The sequence below is a fragment of the Argopecten irradians genome, chromosome 8, assembly GCF_041381155.1.
Source record: "Argopecten irradians isolate NY chromosome 8, Ai_NY, whole genome shotgun sequence".
Lineage (NCBI taxonomy): Eukaryota > Metazoa > Mollusca > Bivalvia > Pectinida > Pectinidae > Argopecten > Argopecten irradians.
In genome coordinates this window covers 34,776,051-34,802,172 of record NC_091141.1, presented here as the reverse complement: position 1 = coordinate 34,802,172, position 26,122 = coordinate 34,776,051, and the positions used below count along the sequence as shown (strand labels likewise).

At 32.9% G+C, this 26,122-nt stretch overlaps 1 protein-coding gene across 6 annotated transcripts; it reads right to left on the bottom strand.

Annotated features, from left to right (window-relative positions):
- Positions 1-264: 264 nt before the first annotated feature.
- LOC138330205 (phosphatidylserine synthase 2-like) lies at positions 265-25,251 on the bottom strand. Of its 6 annotated transcripts, none has more exons than XR_011209535.1 (14): positions 25,130-25,251; positions 24,076-24,229; positions 19,590-19,794; positions 17,726-17,827; positions 16,668-16,750; positions 10,904-10,971; positions 10,421-10,552; positions 9,129-9,179; positions 8,506-8,619; positions 7,757-7,875; positions 7,026-7,140; positions 5,723-5,868; positions 648-4,908; positions 265-609 (listed from the first exon to the last, which is right to left on the bottom strand). XR_011209535.1 is itself a non-coding variant. In XM_069277652.1 (12 exons), the coding sequence occupies exons 1-12, from the start codon at positions 24,116-24,118 to the stop codon at positions 4,584-4,586; spliced, it is 1,503 nt and encodes a 500-aa protein (XP_069133753.1). In that variant the 5' UTR covers positions 24,119-24,236; the 3' UTR covers positions 1,130-4,583. The 6 variants fall into 6 exon arrangements, 2 of the variants coding, with proteins under 2 accessions (XP_069133753.1, XP_069133754.1); XR_011209536.1 differs by having other exon boundaries at positions 703-4,908; XR_011209537.1 differs by having other exon boundaries at positions 731-4,908.
- Between the last annotated feature and the right edge of the window lie 871 nt (positions 25,252-26,122).

Here is a 26,122-nt window from a genome sequence, read left to right as displayed (position 1 = left end):
ATATACTTGTAGCACACACATTTACCTGCTTAATCGTATAGCTATATGAGCAGTGTGGAACCAGTTTAACGAACATTCTTTAACTTTAAGTAATCCCTTAACTTAAAATTCTCCACAGGAAATCATTACAGATATTAAGGAAGGGGTTTTCTTTACAAGTAATGTTTTCCTAAGCAGAATTTTAAGTTAAGGGATTCCTTAGATTTAAGGAATGTTCATGAATCTGGATCGAAGAATTTAAACGTTATAAATGAAAACAGTTAATGAATTGTCAATATTTCTTGTTTTATTTTTCATGAGGAATGTAGAACAACAGTTTTATGTCTTGTTTTGCTTCATGGTTACAATACAGAAGTATACCGTCAGAAGTTCGATCCCCTTTATATTCATGTTAATAAAATATTTTGAAATGACAAAATTGCAGCTACCGAGTTTGATGTTGTATAAGCAAAACGACGTAAATCAGTTACCACCAACCTCATTGATCATGTATATATTGTATAAGATATGTTAAACAGCAAAGAAATATTATTCAGGAGATGTCTTAGTGACCACATCTGTATAATTTGCCTTAGTGACCAACTCTGTAAAACCTGCCTTAGTGACCACCTCTGTACCACCTCTGTAAAACCTGCCTTAGTGACCACCTCAATAAAACCTGTCCTTAGTTACCACCTCTGTAAAACTTGCCTTAGTGACCACCTCAATAAAACCTGTCCTTAGTGACCACCTCTGTAAAACCTGCCTTAGTGACCACCTCAATAAAATCTGTCTTAGTGTCCACATCTGTATAATTGGCCTTAGTGACCACCTCTGTATAACTTGCCTTAGTGACCACCTCTGTAAAACTTGCCTTAGTGACCACCTCAATAAAACCTGTCCTTAGTGACCACCTCTGTAAAACCTGCCTTAGTGACCACCTCAATAAAATCTGTCTTAGTGACCACCTCTGTAAAGACCACCTGCTTAATAAGACCATTTTCGTAGAGTCCGAAATGATCATTTATAACACAATTTGAACTGTGTATGAACTAAGACCACTTGGATATAGGAATCCCTCCCCCTCATCGATTGGGTGGTCTTATGTATAGGTAGGACCATGTAACATTAAAACCATGTAATAATCCGATTGAGCACATTCATGTAATTTATTCCTTTGTATTTGATAAATTACTACAGTGAAAGATGCTCCGCCACCGACAGAGCATAAACGATACTCATCATTTGAACAATAATTGTTGATTACTCGTGTGTATGTTTAATTAATAAAATAAAAAATATCAAATGATTTATTTTGCTTTGGTGCATGCGCAAACAGTAGTTCATTCCATAAAGAACATAGAGTCAAGGAATTTTTTCGGGACGGAATTAATTATTTCTAATATTTTTTATCTTAAAGTAAAATTAAAACTTTTCAATGGTGGTAATGGTGTAAAGTAAGTAACGTTTTTAACCGGAAAAGATGTTCATTCGTCTCTTTCTGATTTTGATAGAGAAAAATACAATTTGTCAGCGGTCGAGCATCTTTAAAGAACTAGTGTAAATGATAATTAAAATAATTTGTACGATAATATAACATACTTGTGCTACCAATAACAAAATGTATATGACAATAAATGTACAGATATTGTATACACCTATGGCGGTAACAATTATCACAATTAGATACTGTAAACCTACTTATTTTCGAGTGCTTTTAAATTTTGCGTTTCGCAGGCGTTTAATTTATCGCAAAAAATGATTCAGATGTAATTCCGTCAAACATTGTCACATCATAACCAGATGAGTCTAAATCTCAAAATTTAATCGAGTGAAAAATGCGTTAGTCATGAAAACGTAAAATTAAGTCGCCGAGAAAGTAAGTTGATTTACAGCACAGGGACCTGGCATGAAATGATTACTGTTGGTAAAAACATTTCGTGCCAGGTCCCTGTGGTTTACAGTAACACGTACATACAAAATAAAAACTCAGATATCGGAGAATGTGAAATTTCTTATCATGCAGCAAGGTTTAATTATCAGGGACCGGTTGATCAAAGCATGATTTGCTTAATCACATGATTAGTGAAATTTTAATTTTTCATTTAATGCAACATTTGTGATTATATCTTCACTAAACTCAGCAAGTAAATAAATAATGGAACAATAAAGATTCTTATAAAACTTGGTAAAATTCGTATTACCAGAAATTATTTTATCTTGATTTGAAAATTGTTGTTAAACTGTAATTCGCGTAATCACCTTTTGGCCAACTGATCCCAGATGTCATGTTAATTAATTCATATAACTACTCATGTAACAAAATAAAGGCACGTAGTAAAAAGGTTCAATTTTCAAAATATACAAAAACATCAATAAGGCTTCTTAGTCCCAGTGGTAAATCAAGGCATATCATGTTATCTTGTCAATATATACAATATTAATTGCGTTAAAATTATATACTCTTCAATTGATGCAATATTGTGCGTATATGAAAAATGGCACATAACGTTGTATATACTATACACTACAATGTACTAAAATATTAGCACACGATTATGCGATCACTTCTCAGAAACATAATGAATCATTTGGTCCAAGATACAGGTAGAACAAACTTAAGGCACACGATGTAAGGACTTATTTTATATAAAGATTTAGCTTAATATTTTTGCTTTACGTCCTAATAACAGCCAGGTTCATTAAAGAACATGTCAGTTTTGTAGGAAGTAAATGAAAGCCGGAGTATCAATAGAAAACAATAGACCTACGGTCAGTACTCGGCCATTGCTCCATATGGGGTTTCGAACTCGCAAACCAAAGATTGAAAACAAGTAGTAACATGTCTTAACACCTTAACCAATCGACTCTGTCAATTCATTTCAATAAATACAATTAGTTGATAAACTCAAGTAAGAATATCGTATAGTCGGCTATTTCAGCGTTTTAACACATTTGGCAATTGACTGCCTCGACCCGTGTAAGCCAAACTTTTCAATAAATACGATAAGTTAATAAACTCAAGTTAGAATACCGTAAAGCCTCTTTTTTGAGCAATTTGGCTATAACGGCTACATCATATAATTAATTTAATTATCATTTTTTCGTTGATCACATTTTCGCGACGATAGCAATATTCCAAATTGATTCATCCCGCGAAAGTAGCCAACTATACGGCACTAACACATACATTCTATATTTTTACAATACATGCTGTTTGATCAATAAAAATAGACTCTTGTTAAATTTCAATAAATTAATAGATATAAAAGCATGATCTTTTTCTACTGATATAAAAAAGCAAAGCAGTGTTATCACTATCTTCAATACAAACATTTAGTGCTCATATTATTTATATATATATAAACATATTATAAATCAATATTATTGATTAAAAACACACTGTTTTTCATTTTACATTAAAAACATACTACATATTTCATCCTTTTAAAATTTCTTGTATTTCAATCAAAAGGCTTCTTTAAAACAAATGCTATGCAATAAACCATTTTATATTTGCGACCTCCTAGATTCGCACTTTCATGCATGATTACTCTTTTTCTTCGATTTAATTTCGCGATTTAGAGACAAACAGTTTTATTGTACCTACGTTGGACCCCTTTATAGTTTTGTTCAACTAGACTCTTGTTGACTACGCATGCTACATCTGACAGATAACATATAGTATCAAGCGTCTTAATGAAAGAGACTATTTTCCGCGGCGTTTAATGATAGCGATTTCTATTTGCACGCGAAAATAATATGTTAGTTTAGAGTACAAATGCATATTGTTTGCTTAATTATCTACAAATTATATGAAATACATTTATGAATAAAAAATGAAATAATCGTAGAAATGAATGTAAATCGCAAACGATAAAAATATATTTATATTATTAAAAAGTATACACATGTGTAGTATCAATAAAATCATAATATGCTATAAAGGCACAAACTGGAAGATTGACAACGCCAAACCTGATACATAAGTAATTGAGCAGTCAATGACATTTGGTTATTGAAATAAATATGTATTCAGCGCATCAACGATTCACAGAGAAACTGATATACAAATATTGTCTAAAACGCAGCATTATAGCTTTCGAACAACACATGAATTTGATCGCTAATCTAAATGTGTAAAAAAGGACGAAAAATACTGGTTTCTTTTGAGCATGAGAGAGACTTAGAAAATCAAGCAACGATGTCATGGAGACTTGTGTACAAAGTCACTATAGATAGCAACAAATGAAGAGTCAAACTCAACCATTCCTCAATAAGCCAATCAGGTAGTCTTCTGACCGCAAACAACAGCCAATAAGACTTATTCTTTGCATATATCCTTCTTTCACAGGCTAGTCATATACACGTACAAGTTCTAACGAAACTCAACATCGTATCAGCTGTCAGATCCAATCAGACGTACCAGTTCTCCAACCAATCATGTGTTTCCTCTGACAACAACCAATCAGATTCGATCAGTTAATGTTGTATCTAATGACAACGACCAATCAAATGTCTTGTCTCATAGCATCACATGAAATGAAAAGTAATCTCATGCATTATTTGTTTTCTTTTTCTTTCGTAAATGTATTGCACCAATTTTAAGAAGATTGAATACGCTGCCTTAACCTTGATTCATTGTCTTTTTGTTTTTTCGATAACCCTGAATAACCATTTTCACTACCATTTCTAGAACCTTCTAACGAGTGTTTCGACAAAGGCACATCACTTTTAACATCACGGTAAATGTAGAATTTCCACACAGTCAATAGGACTAGACCTACAAAGCCGCACATCCATAGCAGGGTGACGTGGGTGGGGAGTGGTTTACTGAGGGTCTTCCAGTCAAACTTCAGACTAACCAGTGCTTCTGTGATAATGATGGCTGCAATCAACCATGACTGGTGGCCAAACTTCTTACAGGCTCTGCAACAAGGACAATACATTGTTATATACAGTGGGATAATTCGACAACCTCTGGTGTTATGCAAAGTACTTTGCTGATTCCTGGTGACGCTTGTCAAAAAACTCTGAAAAGCTGTATTAATAGTGTCCTTACAAAGGTTCTTGTACACAAAGTATTGTATTCGTATTATTTCACTTTAGAATAACTACATGAATGAATGAGGTGTTTTATGTCAAAGGAAACACATTGATTGATTGCTGGTTTATTTTTCTTTGTCTGGTTTCTTGTCCAAATTATAGTATCTAGAATGCAAATATGACCATTTGCAGTCAATAATTTGTCCACGTACGCCTTCAGACATGGAGATCGATTCATAACTTGTTTGATGTAATTAACCATATTTCCAAAGCGTGACTGATCTCAGAACTGAAACTTACATTTCACAGAGATAAGCAATTTATAGGCATGAATTAAAACATGTTTATAACAAACACGCTTGTAAAGCTTACAAAGAATTCATTTTCTAAAGACGGAAAATTTTCAATATTTTATATTTGGTGCTTTTATTGAATCAGATTTCAAACTTTTACTGTAAAACAACATTCCTTTGCGGCTACTTATTTTCGCGATTTCCACATTAAAACAAATTAGCGAAAATTAACATGTGCGGATTAAAAATCGAATGGAAATTCATATCAATATCAATGTTGTTAACAATGATTCGCGGAGATAAACGTTCGCGAATACATGTGAATAGCGATATTCGCGAAAACAAATCACACGAGAAACAAAGTTGGTTTACAGTATACTAATCCATTATGGCATTATACTCACGGGTCATCTAGATATTGGAAGGTCTCTCTCAATGCCACTGCGCCCATCGATAAGAAGAGGGCAAGACGGATAAAGTTGAGATAATGTTCAGGTGGAACCCATAGTACAAACTTTAGGTAGAATGTGTTTAGTTCTGCCAATAGGAACTGCAACAGACATAAAGAATATATCATGCTGTATATATATTTCTATTCCGTGCATATTACAAAATTACCCCCTTCCGGATAGGTACCCACTGTGACGTCATTGTTTTTTGAGCGAAATTCGCGTCGTTTTCTGTGAAAAGTATGACGTAACGCTCGAAAACACATGACGTCACAATCAATACTTGCCCGCAAAAAATACGGAATACTAGCACATGAATATGTAAAATACAAACACGGAATACTAGCACATGAATATGGATTTTTGGTATGTAGATTTTAATGTATGGTTCGTACATTTGACATATATATAAAGTCTAATTTCGCATCCAATAAATGTTTGCGTAAATAACTAGCTACATGTAATAATTGATCACCTTCTCCAGACTTAAATAAAAACTATTATACCAGTTTTGGAATCTTTAAGTTTGATATTTAGGTATCCTAGTTGGATCTTTTGAATCTTAATCGGCAATTGTTATTTGCCAAATTTGAGGATAGTCATCGTTTTTAATATTTCAAAAATAGTCAAAAATCTATTCCAAGTCTACGCATCCTCTATACACTTGGAATTACGTGTACTACAACTGTCGTTATATCCAGGCTTTTGTTATATTAAATAGAAGGTATTTCAGGAGAAAGTATCTGACAAATCACAAGCCTACTAAATATAGACTTACTTGGATATGAGTGACATACAATTTCGAAGTTATTCTATAGTACCTTTATTCGATAAATCATTTTTTTTATGTATGTCAAAGAATCAAAATGTATGTACCCTGTCAATTAATTAATAACTAATTATACACAAGTTGTAGTACATGTAGCCATCAATTTCGCTATGAAGTAGATGAGGATTGGATATAATGACAGTTAGAGAACCCATAGAGTATCAAAAGTGGAATGGATATAGCAATATATCTAAATTCTCGAAAATAAGCCGCAGCGTCTATTCTTATTTATTTTCGTAGGAATATCGAGGCTTATTTTTGAGATCGGTCTATTTCTAAGGCCGTCTTATTTTCGAGAATGAGATTTATTATACGACCAGATTCAATTATTCACTCTTTGGTAACAAGTGAACGATGATTGGGAATACATATCTAAATGGCAAAAACATACCAAATACAAATTGTGGAATTTTCAGTTGTGATACTTACAATGGCAATAACTCCCAGCATGGCAAAAAATCTTTTCAGACTTGAAAGTGGTTTCCAGTCAAAATCTGTCCAGCTGTATGGCGTGAACTGTAGCGCAACTCGTTTTATCTTTCCACTTCAAACGGAAAAAATTTTTTTAGTGAGAATATTGAATCATTATGTGACTTCTTTATATGATATGGTATTATGTAATATAACCAATTGTTTTTCTTAATAGTTGACATCAAATATTTCAGTGAAATTGTCCTTGTTTCACACTTTTAAGAGTTTTATATTAATAATGTTTTCTTTTCAATGTTAAATATGTGTATATGTACATATGTATATATATAATACGCTTTGCGTTCATCCTAAATCTGACTTTATAAATGATCCATTATTGATTCGGAAAAAAGAATCACCTGAAAAATAACTGGTATTTTATCAAATAGATTATACGCATAGACGTCACTATTTTTTTTTTAAATTCCACAGGGTTATGAACAAACTCTTTTGTGAGAACCTCGTAATTTGCAAACAAAATTGTGTTCATACCCCTATACGTAGTTTTAAGTATCACTTAGCAGATGAAATATGATATGAAGATAATATTCTTTAGACCACAATTGACGAGGAGGGCAACCGTTTGACCCTTGACCTCTTCGTGTCTCGAACTCGAAACGACGTATCATATAACAATGTTTTATTCAGTACAGATTAGGATGTAGGGTGTTACCGTGTAGTGATTATACCTGTATGTAGGAATGTTCCACATGCCTCTCCAATGATAAGGTTTCATGGACAGGTAGTTGAGAGTCTTCAAACCTATGTAGATCCCAAGCCCATTGCACACTAGGGCATCCATGATCCACTGAAATTTAAAATCTACGCATGCAAAACACATTAAAAACTATACACCAATTACCATCTGCCAATACATTTTTTGTAAATAACATAATGACACATATAGTTATCTTAAAACTGGGAAATTTGAAGCCATTCATTATTCTAAATAGGTAACTGACTCCAGTCAACTCCTTTCAAACGTATATAGATAAATTAAAGGGTATCGTATTTTATTTTGTATTAATAAACAATGGTCAAGCAGAAAATACGTAAAACATTACATTGGAGATTTTATTATTAACTTTAATGGTTCACAAAAATGAAATCCGTCGTTTAGAAAATCAGCAATTATTCTGTGAGACTGTATAGCCAATAATATTCGGGGATGATATTTTCGCGAATTGGCGGGACACTAATATGGTCATGAAAATTGGATCCGCGAAATAAGAAGGATTATATAAATATATGTATGTTCATATAACCATATCGCGACATTTGGATTCGCTAAAACTGGATTTTCTCCTTTTTAAACAAAATCGCGACTTTTTTGACCCGTGAGAAAACCGAATAAAAATCTTCCCATTTTAAGACAAAAACGCGACATTTTTGGCCGGCGAAAATGACCGGACTGACGGTATGAATTGTCTTCACTTACATGATCCCACCAGCATTCGCTGAAGTTAGGAAGTTGGTGTTCCAGTGTGTACTCCATTAACTCAAACATAATACTTATAACTGTACACAGCCACCAGTCTCTTAGAATCAGGGTCTGTAAAAGGAATTAAAGGATACGATATTTAATCATTTTTATTATTCATTAAGTATACATAATAGGTAATTTCGAGTGGCAACAGTTCAAAAACAAGCACAGGGAAACGTTTTTTCTTCGATTTTCGTCGCTAGTATCAACTCCAAAACTCTTTATCATAAAAAAGTTAAATTAAGGAAAATTTTGATTTTTTATGTGTTTATAATTTTAAAATCAGTCACTGTTATCTGAATTCATAACGGGATAAATTTTACTTCACAGCTTCAAATAAAGTCCCGAATCAATAAATTTTAACCAATGGCAATAATTAATGCTGTGGCTGCGCAGTAAGCAAACCTTTTCTCTCTAGAAAAGTGGAGAAAAGCCGAAGATAGGAGGAATATAGTCGCGTTGGAGTTTTTTGAAAGTTTTAAATGTGCATTTAATTTGCAAAACATAAGCCATAAACGTGTATGAAGTATATTGAAAACGTTAACATTATTACACATTAGGTTCTATGATTAATTTACCTTTGCCCACCATCCAAAGAAATGCGTTGGAACGAATCCGTCTAGTTTGTCCTGCAAGAAAACGAAATGAAATAGACAGATTTTTTTTGTACTTAACTTTTTCAATACTAGACATAGATCCTAAGTCTGTAATACAGTTATGTAACACATATATTTAGGTTAAGTAAGAATAAACTACAAATTCATGTTAATATTTTCTGGTATTTTACTTATTTTTTCGAATATAATATATTTTTTAATATAAAAATGGACCTTTAGCATTTGCATTTGAATGGTTTCATAACATTGCTATTATAATCATGCTACTGGTGCCTATTTTTAAAGATGTAATCTAAAGTTACTTTAGATCTTTAAATAGTGATTCCGTTACACTTTATATATATTTAAAGGCTTGATTATTTCAATTGAATACTTCAATACATCAAAAGAAAATTAATTTCACGCTTCATTAATCTGATTCAATCGAAATAGAAAATTCATCAGGGTATATAAAACTCAGGAGGTAATGCTGACGAAAAGCAAAGAAAATGAAGAACCAAGAGCTATGATGAAGTTATAAAGGCTAAAGGAATGTCAAACAAACATATATTTGCGATGACTTACTATTTTGCGGTAACTGTGTATTAAGACTTTCTCATGGCGATTCAATTTTGTAATTTATAGCAAAAAAAGTCTTAACTTACTTGTCTTTTGGACGGTTTTGTTGTGATTTCTTTTCGCGAATGCCAATAGACCGTGTTAATCGCTAAATTAAATCGCACGCGAATAAAAGTTGGTTTACAGTTTACTGTTAGTGTTCACAGAAATGTTCTAAGAACTTGTCAAATGAACTTCGTCTTCTGTGTATTGTTTATATATATATTAAGATCGAGCAATTTTAGTATTTTGGTCTTTTGAAAGACTAGCAGTTATGAGTTGTTCGGGTTACTGTATAGTTGTTTAATTTTGCGAAACCAAAATTTCGTGATGTTCTCTTTCGTGCTTATTCGCGAGGAGAAATGTTCGCGCATTTGTTAGTTTCTAATAGTAATAAGCTATACGAGCCGTTCTTTTCATTTTTTTTCGCGATTATTGTTAATCAAATATTTTCATTCGCGGTCACATTAAACGGAAATACGTATCAATGAACATGACGTAAATATTAATTCAAGGATATAAATTTTCGCGAATTTTCTTGGACCGCGAAATTCGCAAAGGAAAGTTGGTTTACAGTTCGTGAAAATGACTTTGTCCGTCAAAATAGCGAAATCTAATCCTGGGAAAAGAAGTTGCTACACAGTATAACCACTCACCCAGAGGTTGTGAAATGGATCAGCGTTCTCTGGGTCATAGATGAAACAGTTTCCTCCATAGGCTTTCTCCGGCATCTCCTTCCCGAGTTGGTCATCAAAGTGAGTTAGGAGCTGGCGGGCATCACTGGCTGACTAAATCGTTTAAAGAAAAAAAATCTGAAGTGAAGGCAGCCAATTATTTTACACATTCCCCTATTTTCTTGGGTTGCCTTCTCTTTATACTCCGTCCCTGACATTTAACCTGATCTTATAGCTTGACTGAATTAATAAATATGGTTTCATGGTTGATTAATGTTTTAAGCATGCACGTTTTGATATTGAAGGGAATAATAACTCCGTTCGTGTTCGATTTAATAGATAAGGAATATGCTATTTGTTGTCGAGTTCGATGGTGACACTTGACAACATTAACATGTCCGTCAGTGGACTAGAACTTTATCCAAATATTTATATAGAAATTTTAACTTTGATTTTATATCTCACCTGAAAGAGCAGATAGACCAGAAACAGCTCATACACAATACTGACACAGAGTACAAGTCGCCAGAATGCTGTAAATAGAGAGATATACACTATTGCTGTAAAGATATATATATATAATACTGCTGTAAATAGACATAGACAATAATGCTGTAAATACACATAGACAATAATGCTGTAAATAAACATGGACAATAATGCTGTAAATAAACATAGACAATAATGCTGTAAATAAACAGACAATAATGCTGTAAATAGACCTAGACAATAATGCTGTGAATAGACATATACAATAATGCTGTAAATAGACCAAAACAATAATGTTATAAATAGACATAGATAATAATGCTGTAAATAGACCTAGACAATAATACTGTAAATATATAGACAATAAGGCTGTAAATAGACATATACAATAATGATGTAAACAGACATAGACAACATTGCTGTAAATAGACAGACAATATTGCTGTAAATAGACTTAGACAATATTGCTGTAAATAGACATAGACATTAATGCTGTAAATAGACTTAGACAATAATGCTGTAAATATACATAGACAATAATGCTGTAAATAGACATATACAATAATGATGTAAACAGACATATACAATAATTCTGTAAATAGACATATACAATAATTCTGTAAATAGACAGACAATAATGCTGTAAATAGACATATAAAATATTGCTGTAAATAGACAGGCAATAATGCTGTAGATAGATATATACAATAATGCTGTAAACAGACATATACAATAATGCTGTTAATAGACAGACAATAATTCTGTAAATAGACATAGAAAATAATGCTGTAAACAGACATATACAATATAACTGTAATTAGACAGACAATAATGCTGCAAATAGACATAGACAATAATGCTGTTCATAGACATATACAATAATGCTGTAAATAGACATAGACAATAATGCTGTAAATAGAGACAGACAATAATGCTGTAAATAGACATAGACAATAATGCTGTAAATAGACAGAGACAATAATGCTGTAAATAGACATATACAACATTGCTGTAAATAGACAGACAATATTTCTGTAAATAGACTTAGACAATATTGCTGTAGATAGACATAGACATTAATGTTGTATATACACATATACAATAATGATGTAAACAGACAAATACAATAATTCTGTAAATAGACATATACAATAATTCTGTAAATAGACAGACAATAATGCTGTAAAAAGACATATACAATATTGCTGTAAATAGACATAGACAATTATGCTGTAAATAGACAGACAATAATGCTGTAAATAGATATATACAATATTGCTGTTAATAGACAGACAATAATTCTGTAAATAGACATAGAAAATAATGCTGTAAACAGACATATACAATATTGCTGTAATTAGACAGACAATAATGCTGTAAATAGACATATACAATATTGCTGTAAATAGACATAGACAATAATTCTGTGTAAATAGACATAGACAATAATGCTGTAAATAGACATAGACAATAATGCTGTAAATAGACAGACAATAATGCTGTAAATAGACATATACAATATTGCTGTAAATAGACATAGACAATAATGCTGTAAATAGACATAGACAATAATGCTGTAAATAGACATATACAATAATGCTGTAAATAGACATAGACAATAATGCTGTAAATAGACATAGACAATAATGCTGTAAATAGACATAGACAATAATGCTGTAAATAGACATAGACAATAATGCTGTAAACAGACAATGTAAATAGACATAGACAATAATGCTGTAAATAGACATAGACAATAATGCTGTAAATAGACATATACAATAATGCTGTAAATAGACATACATTATATATGTATATGTGATACTGACACAGAGTACAAGTCAAGCTGTAAATAGACCCAAGCATTAATACTGTTAGTAGACATAGACAATAATACTGTAAATTGACATAGACAATAATGCTGTAAATTGACATAGACAATAATGCTGTAAATAGACATAGACAATAATACTGTAAATTGACACAGACAATAATGATGTAAATAGACAGACAATAATGCTGTAAATAGACATAGACAAAAATGCTTTAAATAGACATATATGTGATACTGACACAGAGTGCAAGTCGCCAGAATGCTGTACATTGTAAATACAGACATATAATACACTGTAAAGAGATGCATGCATTAAACTGATACATATTACTAGTCTCATCAATACTATAAATAGATATATATGTGATATTGAGACAGATTGCCGCTAATCTCTTGAATGCTGTAAATAACTTATCATACGACACTGATACTGCGTATCCAAATGCTGTAAATAAAGACATACATGTACATCACAATTCTATTCTCTAGGATCATGAACTTAGAGACATACAATACTGTAAACAATTTATTTTCGCGGCGATTTAATTTTGCGACCGAGATTTCTTTTGTTCTACTTTATCTATATATCTAATATTTTTTGCGGAGAAATATTTTCGAGATATTTATTTTATCCTCCGCCAAATACGTGAATCGCTCGTGGAAATAAGTTAGTTACAGTAGTAATACACTCCAGAATGCTGTAAATAGAACCATGGATTTTAACACATCATGTATATATATACATACACCATATAATCGATCATTTAAAAGATTGCATTAATAGATTTGCATTAATTACTCTTTTTGTATTGTGAATTGACCTTTTCATGAACTTCCTGGATTTTTAATTCGCAGAGACTATTTACTTCACTCACGTGTATGTAAGGTTTCAAGTTTATGTTTTCATATGCATGCATTTAACTATTCTATACTCGAGCATACACAAAAGAGTGTATTATATGTCATTTCAATGGAATTGTTTGGGTCGTGGTGTACCTATTGATAGGATTACTATCATCACGACAAACCGTCACCGTTATAAATATTCCTCTCCACAACAAATAGACTGAATACCACCGACTTAGTTTGGGGTGGTGCTTGTTAAAATACCCATTCACTCATTCGTAGGTGTTTTCAAAAGTAAACACAAACTAAGACCCATTCATTCAAAGTCATGTTAGCTTGAAATAACTTTTTGAGATAATTAGGATTCAAAAAATTATATTTTGCTTTTTCGATAATGATTATAATTATATTGATATAGGTAATTGGCAACTTAAATTTTTATTTATGAGTAAAATTGTTTATAGAAGGGGAAAAGATTATCAAATATAAGTTTTTTTTAATGATAAGCTTTGTAATAATCAAACTAAGAATTCTTTGAATGAACGAACATACGATTTTAAGCCTCGTCACATTAGTACAATCATTGCAATGCATGCGTATTTATACCCAATCTCACGTACACACACTAACAATTGTCCCCACAAAATACGTATCAAACACGTTACACCCAACATGCAATTGGCAATGTGACAAAAATATACATAAAAACTGCCAACAAGATATTGCCCCTATCTGCTGATGAATCTTTCCGGTTGAGATTTGAGACCACCCTTCCATCATGTTTTTAAGAAAAGAGTACTACGTCAAGCAAAATATATGCTTGTGAATATGCATGTATATTATCACGGAAAATTCGTTTTTGAAAAAAATGAAGTAAATTGTGAAATAACTACTGTTCCGCAAAACATTTCTAGCGTGACCTTGACCAGTGACCTGATATACCTTGTATACTGAGAATATTAAATATTTAAAGATATAGACACAGCAGAATACATGTATTTATGAATTATTCATATGCCGTTCGTCTCATTATCTACCTTATTAGAATTACCAACACTTCATAAGCACGTTAAAGATATAAACAGAACAAAGGTTGCGGTTTCATATAGTCTTATAAATCAATAATTGTCCCAACTAAGAAACGAAACATGTACAAAAGCATGACTCGGAGATGTCAAATTCATCTTGAGGATTCATATTCAACGATGTAGACGCAGGTTGCTCCTCAGCCAATCATAAAAGGTCATTTTATTCACATGCATGCGAATGGCAATACCAAAATTGGTAAACTATATATATATTTTTGAAAAATACCTGTCTCCTTATTGACAATTCCATCCCTAACCTTATCTAAATAAAACGATAAAGGGAGGAAATGATAAATGTATTTGGTTTGGTTTCTTTGGCTTTGAGTCCTATTAACAAATATGACTTTGTATTAGTGACGTGTCCCTTTAGTTGGATTTTTGTCCTTTTTATAGTGTTATCTCAATGAACCGTGTCCCAGAGAGAACGGACAGCACACCCCAAATGATCATATCATACTGATAATGTACAAACAGTCGCCATATACTCCCTTATGTTGAGAGCTCAGCAGGAGTGGATATCATTACTTTTAAAGACTATGGTGTTTCGCGGCCAGGGGACAGAACACCTTCATCAATGCAGTGGCGAACGCTCAACTCAAGGCCAAAAGTGAAGTGGTGTCAAGGGAGCCACTATGGTCCAAATTCACGTACATTCCTTTACTTTAAGGAATTCCATAACTTAGATTTCCCCATAGAAAAGCATTACACAAGTGAAGGAAAAAGTGAAAAAACTTAAATTAAGGAGCCTTCCTTAAAATCTGCTATGCTTTCCTAGGGATAATTTTAAGTTAAGGGATTCCTTAAATTTAAGGAATGTTCGTTAAACTGAGTCCATGAAGAACAGATTAAGGCACGGCTATTTAATTAAGGTAAATATTGGAGTATTCATCAACAGTCTTACTTTGATACAGAAACCTCGGAGACAACACTTTAATGCAAACCAATGCAATGTTAATATACCAAAACCCTTTGTTAATGAATACAAACGTTATCAAAACAACAGACAAAAGGACACATTAGAACACGGGCAGTTAGACAAATAGATACGCTACTTACGATAGTAACTTTATTTTTTTCCTCGGGAGGGAATCCAAGACTGAAGTCGACAATTTGAGTTGGAGTTGATATTTATATAATCAGCTGTTCATTGAACACACACCGTAACTAATGGTACCATATAGCCGGTTATTTTCGCGATTTCGTGGAATATTTCTACGATCGCGAAAATTTGTTCCGCGAATGATTGAGAAATGATTGAATCAAATCTATCCTTAAAGCCAGAACGCAAAAATATAAATACGCTAACATTTTTGTTTATCTTTTTTTAGTTAAAATCAAGAAAATTTTGACCCGAAAAATTAATCGGCCACATGGTATTTGAATATCCTACTGATAACATGTTTATGACATCAATACGATAGTAAACTGGAGACAAGTTTTCTCAAAGATTCATAGAAATACTCGCACCGTCAAATTACTCGCTAATTTTGCATAACAAAATGACTTTATCAATACACAACTGTACATGTTGGACATTTACCAAATGTGTATACAGCATGACAAATACATTACCTTTTCATAAAATAGTATTAAAATAGCACGTTGTTGGCAAAACGTCAGACGACTGGCTTAGATAAAAAAAAACATATATTGTTGAAAATCATCAAAGTTAAATAAATTATAAACCAACTTACTTTCGCGTGCGAATAAATTTCGCGTATTCCGCTAGCAGTACGATGCCGCGAAAATGAATCCCTTTGAAATTGTTCTTATCATGGCTTTTAATTATAAGGTTTAGTAGATCCAAATAACTCTGAATCGCGAAATTAAATCGAGGCGAAAAAAGTCATTTATCCACGAAAGCGCGAAATTCGGTCACCACGAAAATCAGTTGGTTTTAAGTAAATACAGTAAATACATATGATAAATATGTTTCAGAACAAAATCTGGAGTAAGCTGTTGACGTACGTACCTGGATGAGGTCTCCTGAATGGACCATCGGGGGTTTGAGTCACTCCAAACAACAAAAATGCTAGCACCATGGCAACTACCCCTCTGTAGCAACAAATACATTTTATATGGAAACTAGCAATGTAGGTATGGCATAAATACCACTAACTAAATAAGATTTTACACGATTATATCTGCAACTTATTGAAAGTAGATGAAGAGAATTCAGTTTTTTTTTTTATTATGTATCCTTTTATAATTAGAAGTACTACATATAGTACTAGTAAGCAATCATTGCTATAAATGTTTATCAAAAGAGACTCGGTAGTCTTTCTGGACAGAATTACATGTACTATATATACCGGTTTAATTAATAGCGATTAACAACCATGTCAAAAACTACATAAAGTGAAACAATATCGCCATTTTTTACATCCTCTGGCTTACAGCGTGCAGCTGGCGTAATATCATGACCAGCATTATAGCACAAAACCCAGTTCTAAGCAATTTTAAAAGCATTGAAAGCATTCATGGTACTTAAGTTACAATGCTGGCAATCTCTAACGTCCCTTGTGTAGACACACAGTAAACAGTTCTTAAGAGTTACCATTACGAGTTCATAACGCCGTGTCCATTCTTGTACACTTTTTCTTTGTTAAACTTGGTTTTAGGTAGCTTAATGTATGTGCTATCGACAGTACAATCAATACGAATCAATGTTGTCGGGACCATTTGCGATAGCAGAAATTAGTTTACTGTATAGCGCAATCTCGCTGAAGCATACTGCTGAACACATCAAACAGCATACACCCTATATCAATCATACAGATCCATTATACTAACCAATACACCAATACATTGTACAAAGGTGCGCATCTAGCCCCGATTTCTCAAAGCAAACGTAACTCTTGAAAGTCATTTTATCACAAGTTATATAAGGAGAAAAACGTCATAAGTTTTGACTTTAGTTTATACTCTTGTTTCGAGAACTCGAAGCCAGTTAAGTATCAAATACATGTTGGTAAAACTTTATACAAATAAAATGAAAAACAAATCCTTAATTGGCATGTTTAGACTAACCTCTTGCTGTTGTATTCTGAGTCATTCACCGGGTCCTCAAACAGTGCAATATACAGTAGACAACAGGTAAACAACACCAGTACTGTCAGAGTGTGAGCTCGCCTGTAGAAATCAAATAAATCACAGCTAAACTTCTACCTAGACACAAAAAAATGTTTATTCGAGTGTGATTAATTTTCGTATAATTTGCGGGCGATTGAAATTCGCGAAAATAAATCGTCGTGAAAAAAGAGTCAGTTTCTAGTGCCATGGGGCCCAGATGCTCAAAGCATGGTAAGCTTAATCACATGGTTAGCGAAATTTTCATTTCTCATTTGCTGCAAAACGTGCGATTGTATCTTCACTCGAGTCAGCAAGTAGGTACAGAAATAAAGTAGAAATTTAATAAAAGTTTGTAAAGTTCATACTCATAGAATTTTTTTTCTTTATTTGAAAATTATCGTTTAACTGTGATTAGCCTAATCACTTTTGAACAGCTGGGCCCTGACCATTTATCTATAAACGCGAAATTAGTTCACCGCAAAAATCAGTTGGTTTGCAGTATAGTTACTGTGTTTGTGTTGTTAATGCACCTGTCTAAATGTGTGACTGCAAGAGAACTAGCTGCAATATTGTAGCTCAAAAGACTTTTAGACAGAAAATGTTGTCGTCTTTAAAGCTACAATTTGTGCCTATTACTGCTAATGGAGCAAAATAATGGTTATGCAAACCATTATTTAAACGTTTGCATGTACTTTATTGTACTTGTTTTATATCGGTTATCTACTAGGCAATAAAACTGAACCATATAAAATATCAAATTCTCAGCGAGACATTTTGTTTTACATATACACATATGAAGACCTTTCCGCAGTGAATTTATACAGTATGAATTTGACGTTTTATGAGCGGTACGGTTGATATTAAGAATGGTAGTTATGTTTGTTTTCGACAAAAATAATATATAAATGCTTGTATACGCACAAAATACATGGAAACCTACAAAAAAGTATAGAAAATTGTGCCCGAGTGATTTCCGGAGGCACTGCTCCACTAGGACACATAGGGACCAATTCGTACCCGGTCGAAAGGTATAGTAGGCCGGGTACGTATATTCGTTCTACAAGAGAACATTCGAACGTAAAGTATAATTTCAAAATTCATATTATATTTTATAATGAATTCCGTCTATTGATTAATTGATGTGTATCATATGTGGTTCCCTTTGTTAGGTCAAGCGTGTCAAAATATTCCCAATTCTCTGGCATTTTAGTAAAATCATGTTTAATTAATCATAGTAAGAGATCTGGGCCTTAGTTTAAATATAAATTACACATTTTGATAAGCCAAGGACTTCTATTCATATCAAATATACATACACGCAAGGACAACATAACGTATGGTAATACATGTATAAAGCTCACACATACATGTACCAAATATACAGAACGTATGCTAAGCCTGCTATTAGATCCTTTTTCATATATTTTTTAATAATAAAATTGTTGAATTTGAAAATAAATACCATTTTAAAATAAAGGATCCTTCCCGTACTAATAATTCTAAACCTTAAAACATATTGTTAATTTGAAGAAGTGCATTAAGTCAGAGATTTAAATAATATATATACTATTTAAATCTCTGATTAAGTTATGGTCAAAGGCGCGTGCTTTGTGGTTAGCTGTCAGTAAATATTTTTGTTGACCAGATATTATCAATTTTGAGTGCTGAAGTCAAAACACTTTGTCTAAATGTTTGTCTTTGTCAAAATTATAGTTTCCTTGAAACATTTTTATTACCATTTTAAATCTACCAAAATCATGTATTTATCAAAGGCAGATGTTACTGTTTCTAGTACTCGGTTCCCAAGGGCCTACCGACTCACCAGAAAAATGACATTGTTCCATCGTCAAAGATGTTCTTCTTCTTGTTTTTATCTGTCTCCCAATCGTGGGCGGTTGCCATGTGGAGTTTTAGAACATCTGTCTTGACCTCATTCTGAGCTGACGCCATGTTGATGACGTTTTGGAATCTGTTTGAATTTCCAATGCGTTCTTGGTTTATAGGCTCACATTCATCATCTGTTGCTTCTGAAAAATGCAGAAAATCACCAGATTGGGTTATTTACATGTACTATTGACGAACAGTTATTGAAAATCTTTTTCATTCTTTTTAACAGGATTCGAACCTACAGTCCACTGGTCCCATTGAGAACACTTTAACTCGAATGTCTGAAAATCCTCACAAGCTGATAAAGTATGACGACATTTGCACTCACATCTTTTATGATTTTATGATACTCCTTCTTCCACAGATTGTTCGGCCAGATGATAACGAGTTCTGGTTTGATATATCAATGACAACTATGCATACCCATGGAACTCTCAATGGCACTGAAGAAAAAGCATTGCAATTCAATGGAACATTTTATCTTGATCTATGCATGGTAATATTGAAACCATAAGAAACATATAAATATATATTATACACGTAAAACAGTGTATAGCAATACAGTTCACGAGCCTGTTTTAAGCATCAATAACTCAATCACCCTTGAAGACACATATAGATTCTTCTAAATCAAAGAATAGACCAGTCCATTATATATGCAGGGGTGAATGAGTTACAGCGGCAAATCTTCTGAAAACTCCCTCTACGAGAGACAGTATTTACTACAGTACTGACATAATCATGTGAAAAAAGTTTTTCGAAGTTTAAATTACAAAATCATGAAAGCTAGTTCAAAATGATGTTTCGTCATATAGAGCCTATATAAGCCTAAATAAGATATTTTGTTGGGCTTCTGAATGACCCGAGTAAAGGTCTTGTGTAAATATATACAGGTAATTTGAAACCACTCAAATGAGGTAGGTCGGTTATCCCCATCAAGTTCTGCTAAACTATCAGTATCATATATGGAGATCATATCAAACAGTGTGGCTCGTCCTTTCTGATCTACACGCTGCCTTAGATTATACGGCTCTGATATCTGTGTATATGTAAGATATACTTCCGAGAGACATAAAATGTAGTTTTACTTTGTTAACGTACAATTTCACAGTCAGGGTCATTTACATACTCTAACATTCTAGGGATTACTACCATTGGTGCTATAACGACATCGATAGCAAAGTCTGGAATAGGTAAGAATTGTATGAAAACCTGAGTACATAGAGAAAAAAACATCGAACTACGGTCAGTACCTGGACACTGCCCCACATCAATCTGATAAAGATCATCCATACCTTGATTTCAAATATGGTTTTAATCTTGACGTGGCAGAGAGTAGATTTACCGAAGTGGCGTGCAAATCAAGATATGATTTTGAATTTAGAGTGGGCTCACATGGGATTCGAACTTGCGACCCAGAGGTGTAGGGCTTGTGGTGTTGGGACATCTTAATTAGCCAGTCTGGTTTTACGAGGTGTTTACAGCAATTTGTGATCCCGATTGTAGAATATGATAACTTCATATCTGCATATGTAAACGTGTTTTGTCTGGACGTTAATAATGCATTATTTCCCCCATGAATATATCCTGCTATTTTGAAATATATGTCATAATATCGCACCTGTTTGGAAATTAAATCTATTCTTCATTCCTCAAAATATTAGTTCAAATCCCACTGTTTATATTTTTAACAGATATGAAATGTACCAATGATGATAATTTTGATGATGCCTATGACAGCCTCAGTTTCATAGCCGCTGTATCTGTATAATGTGTACCAACAACCACAGGCACCTGGCACGAAATTTGTTAACCAACAGTATACATGTATATCATAGTATATATATATGTACTGTTAGTTAAAAAATCGTGCCAGGTCCCTGTGTCAACAACTTATAATTATTGCCTAGATCCTCATTTGTAAATCCATACATGTACACTGTATATAATTACATGTAGTTCATAATACAAAAAACATTGTGCATCGATGCAAAAAAAAAGTTGCTTTTCTCTCGCAAACACAAAAAAGTCACTTTACTATCTACATGTATATATATCGACACATTTTCATTAAAACAAAATAATAAAGGGATGCGACAACAGGCAAAGCCTTTATAAGTCTTCTTCAGTAAACATCTCATACATAAATATATAGTAATGTTATTTCTGTCAAAATGAATGTATTGCATGTTTTTTCTTGTAATTGTCGTATTGTTGTGAGGGACATATGTAAGATTATCACTGTACTAAATATTTAACCCTCGTGAAACAAAGTTTTTTTTATTATTATAAATTGGGGAAGGATGGGGGCTTATTATAGCTAATAAGGTATATGCAAATTTATTTTACATTTACACTCCAGGTGGAGAGGGATTTGTTACGGTAGAGGTCGTTTGAAGGTTAAATTCGAGTTATATTTCACCGCTGATTTACCTATGCCTCTAAAACATATAATATATAATCTACTTGAAACTGTATCTATTCGGCGAAATGCAACACCAATTAATCGGTGTAAGTTAACGATTCCATATTAAAAATAATATACAAAACAGTCACGGTATGCTGGATATCATATATGAATACTTTAAATTTAGATTATTACAATATCTGAAGCGTGACGATATGGCTTATGACATGCACTTTGTGCATTGAAAGCAGTTAGCGCAATGCTTAATTAACAAACGTCGCTTCAATAAAATTCATGTGAAAACAAAATTGTTTTTCTTTAAGTAGCAATATTGAAATTTCTGTCATTTTGGTATCTGAAAAAAATCAAAATTTAAACAATCGAAGAGGCAATTAATAATCAGGATGTCGCTATCCCACATACATCCACTAGTTAGATAATGTACTATTGTACCTGCATGTACATACATGTAGATATAAACTTCAAACAGATATACAATAATATGCGTTTTTGTTATTTTAGTATTTACCTTCGCTAGGAATCAATATTAGTTATCTACATATATATATTATACATGTATACCTGCGACTGAGAAGACTTTCAGAAGCGGAAGAGCCCGTATATGGTACTAATGAATATTTTGTATATATATGGAACATATATATATGTGCATATGTGCATGTATCATTATCGTCCAGGGAGCTAATTTTGTGTTCATAGGTGATAAGATCAAAATAGCAAACGGGATAAATAGCAACACAATGTAAGGGACACCTGCATCAATACACAACAGACATTAAACGAAGTGTATACGTTGCTTTATCGGTTAGACATAGACGATATCTATATATATATATTGGGCTTACAGGGATCTGAGAATTAGTTACAGATTATATAATTATGGACCCACCAGAGTGTCCTACGACCAATGTTAGACGTATTAGAGGTCTTGATCAAAAATCGGTAAAAATCTTACTCTACATATACTATTTGATTTAGACCTACATGTATATATAGTGTACTATGTAAAGTGTGATTTTTACCGATTTTTGATCTAGTCTCTCTAAAACGTCTAAAATGGTCTTAGGGCACTCCGGTGGGTCCATAATTATTTAATCTGTAACTAATTTTCAGATTCATTTGATTTGGCTAACTGCATGTAATACAAAATATTTTAGAAAACATTTCGAAATACGCAGCAAACTTCGTAATAAACGGGGTTTTCGGCTTATACGGTTACGAGATATCGAGGTTCGGCTTGAAATATGATATTAAAATGATTATGGCTTACAGAAGAACAACTATAATACTTTCCTTTAGTTGTCAAGAATTTACCTCTGAAAGCATTTATTATTTCGAACCAGTCTTCAAGTTACACTTAAAATTCGTATTATCCAACTCTGAACGTAAAATTAGTTATAACATACAACTTAAGGTTCGTATCATCTAACTCTGAGCGTAAAATAACTATATAAAATACAACTTAAAGTTAATTATCTAAATCTGAGCGGAAGATTACAATATAACGCATAGCGTACTTTAACAGTTCTAAACATTGACATCGATTGTATAAATGTCAAAGTACTTTGATAAACGATGCATGCTCTCTAAACATGTATTTCATGACCATGAGTATGGATCATGAGACCAAAATTCCAAAGTCCATTTATATGTATATGAACTACAATGTCCATGTTGCCTGTGAACATTACATTGTCAATATATATAAATAGTACCCGGTTTTACCCGGCCGTTTAATCGATATACGTGTCCATGGGGTTACATATATACCGATTCAGGTAACGCCGTACTGTATAGAGCACACCTGTATGATATATATACAGGTAAAAGTTGAATGCGTATCCAACAACACTTAATATATATAGTAACACTAAATTCCAAATCGAATATTGTAATACGCTGTAGCTAATAGAACTTTTTAGTATAAACTAGATAGATATTTAGTGAATTTACATTTTAAGCACTTCACAAATTCCACAAAGCTTTCACCTACCTTGACAGTCGAGTAGCCTCTGCCAACATGTAACTCCGACCATGTGTTGATCTGTTTAGGTTCAACACGTGTACCGGAAGTAGTTCCTACAAGGGGTCAAAAACATCGCGCGATCGACTTATAATGTAAAAGTCCAATGCATTAGCCAAGTGCCCTGTAAAAGTACAATTTCAATCGATTGATAACAAAAGCGCAATAAATTTTATGACATCATAAATTATGATCATATGAGAGCGGTTTATTAAAACGCTAGTATATAGTACATTGTCACGCGTACATGTACATGAAATATAACCTAACTTTTTACCACGTGCCATCTGCACACGCGCCTTAATTATGATTCTAAAATTTCATAATATATACTCATCTCGATGTTTTTCATCCCGGATACTTCAGGGGTTACTATCACTGACGTTATATTCGCCTCTGGACTAGGTAAATCGATTTGATCCTTTGATGTATATCAAATAAATTGTATAACGTTAAACTTTGGTTGACGGCTTTCGGCGTCACTCTCTTTTAATCTTCAAAGGAAGCCACTGCAGGCTTGTGATCGGTCAGGTTTTTTTTTTCTCTCCTGAACTGCCTCCATTGTTTTCTATGAGATATTCCCGGGATAGATATAGCGTCAGCGATAGTAACACCTGGAGTATCGAGGATGCGTTTTCTAATAACCAGCAATTTATATTCATATTAAATGATAACCTTAAAGATGGTATAATATATCTATCCATGATATACATTGTATGCTTTATACATGTACATCATGTATCTGTTGTATATTAATTGCACATGACATATGTTAGGCCTGTGCGTCATTTTGTGAGTATGTACATGTACGTACAGTAAGTCACGTAATTGCTTGATGAACGCCGAGGTCGCTTCAAAATATTTCGATTGGATCTACACCTAAATGTCAGCGGTTTCGAAATCAAATATTACATTTTTGTGATATTACATAACACCCTAAGGATGGAAAGCATGTAGTTGTAATTTGACAATACCAGATATATGTACATATGTATTATATACATATGTTTCTGACAATACTTACTGTTGGCGTCGAGTAATTTGGTAATATGAAGTTATGAACTGCAAAATTTACATCAAGTCCTCAAACGTGTATACACATGACAAGATTGTCAGATTTTGTCAATAACCATAGGGATTCCTAAATATCGGGGATACGAACTGGACTGAATTGAACAGTTCAAGAATCAACAATGATTCGTCAAGCGCAATATTTATACCACGAATTTGTCTTAGTTATATGAAAATGGACATAAGTAGGTTGGCTTATACAAATAGTTGTTTGCAAATATTTATTTAGTACGGGGTACGCGGTCACCGCTTAAAAACTGGTCGGTAAAATATCGATCGGTTTACCTAGAGACCTGACAATTGTAGCTCTTGTCACCATTTGTGTTAAGTTTTTAACGAACACTTTCAGGGGTACAATATCGAAATTGTATCGGCTGTTGTTTTAGTAGTAGCGTTAGAAGATTAATACGTATACGTGATAAGTTTTATTGGTGGTTTGGCATCGCCGACAGAGCATAAATTAACGATACCCATTATTTGAACAATAACTGGTGTTAATCGGGTTATTTATATATGTCTATTTAACACCAAAATACATATATAAAATAGTGTATTTTGCTTTTCTACATGGGCATTCAGTACTCCATTCCATATAGGGCATAAAGCCATTGATTTTTATTTTATTATTTTTTTATTGTTTTTTTTTTTGGGGGGGGGCACAATTTTTCAATGGTGGAAATGGTGTAAAGTAAGTAACTTTTGTAACTGAAGAAAAATACTTATTCGTCTGCTCCTGTTTTTGATAGAGAACACATACCCTTTGTCAGCAGTGGAGCATCTTTAGGCACGTACATGCAATGATGGACTGTGATATTAAATTTGATTCGCAAAAAGAGTCTATCAAAATCGAGATATTTTAACATTGAGGAGAAGCCATAATATCTAAAATTTGTGTAATCCAATTTTAGAGCGAAGTGATTTTGAATAGCCGGGTAACATCCACGGG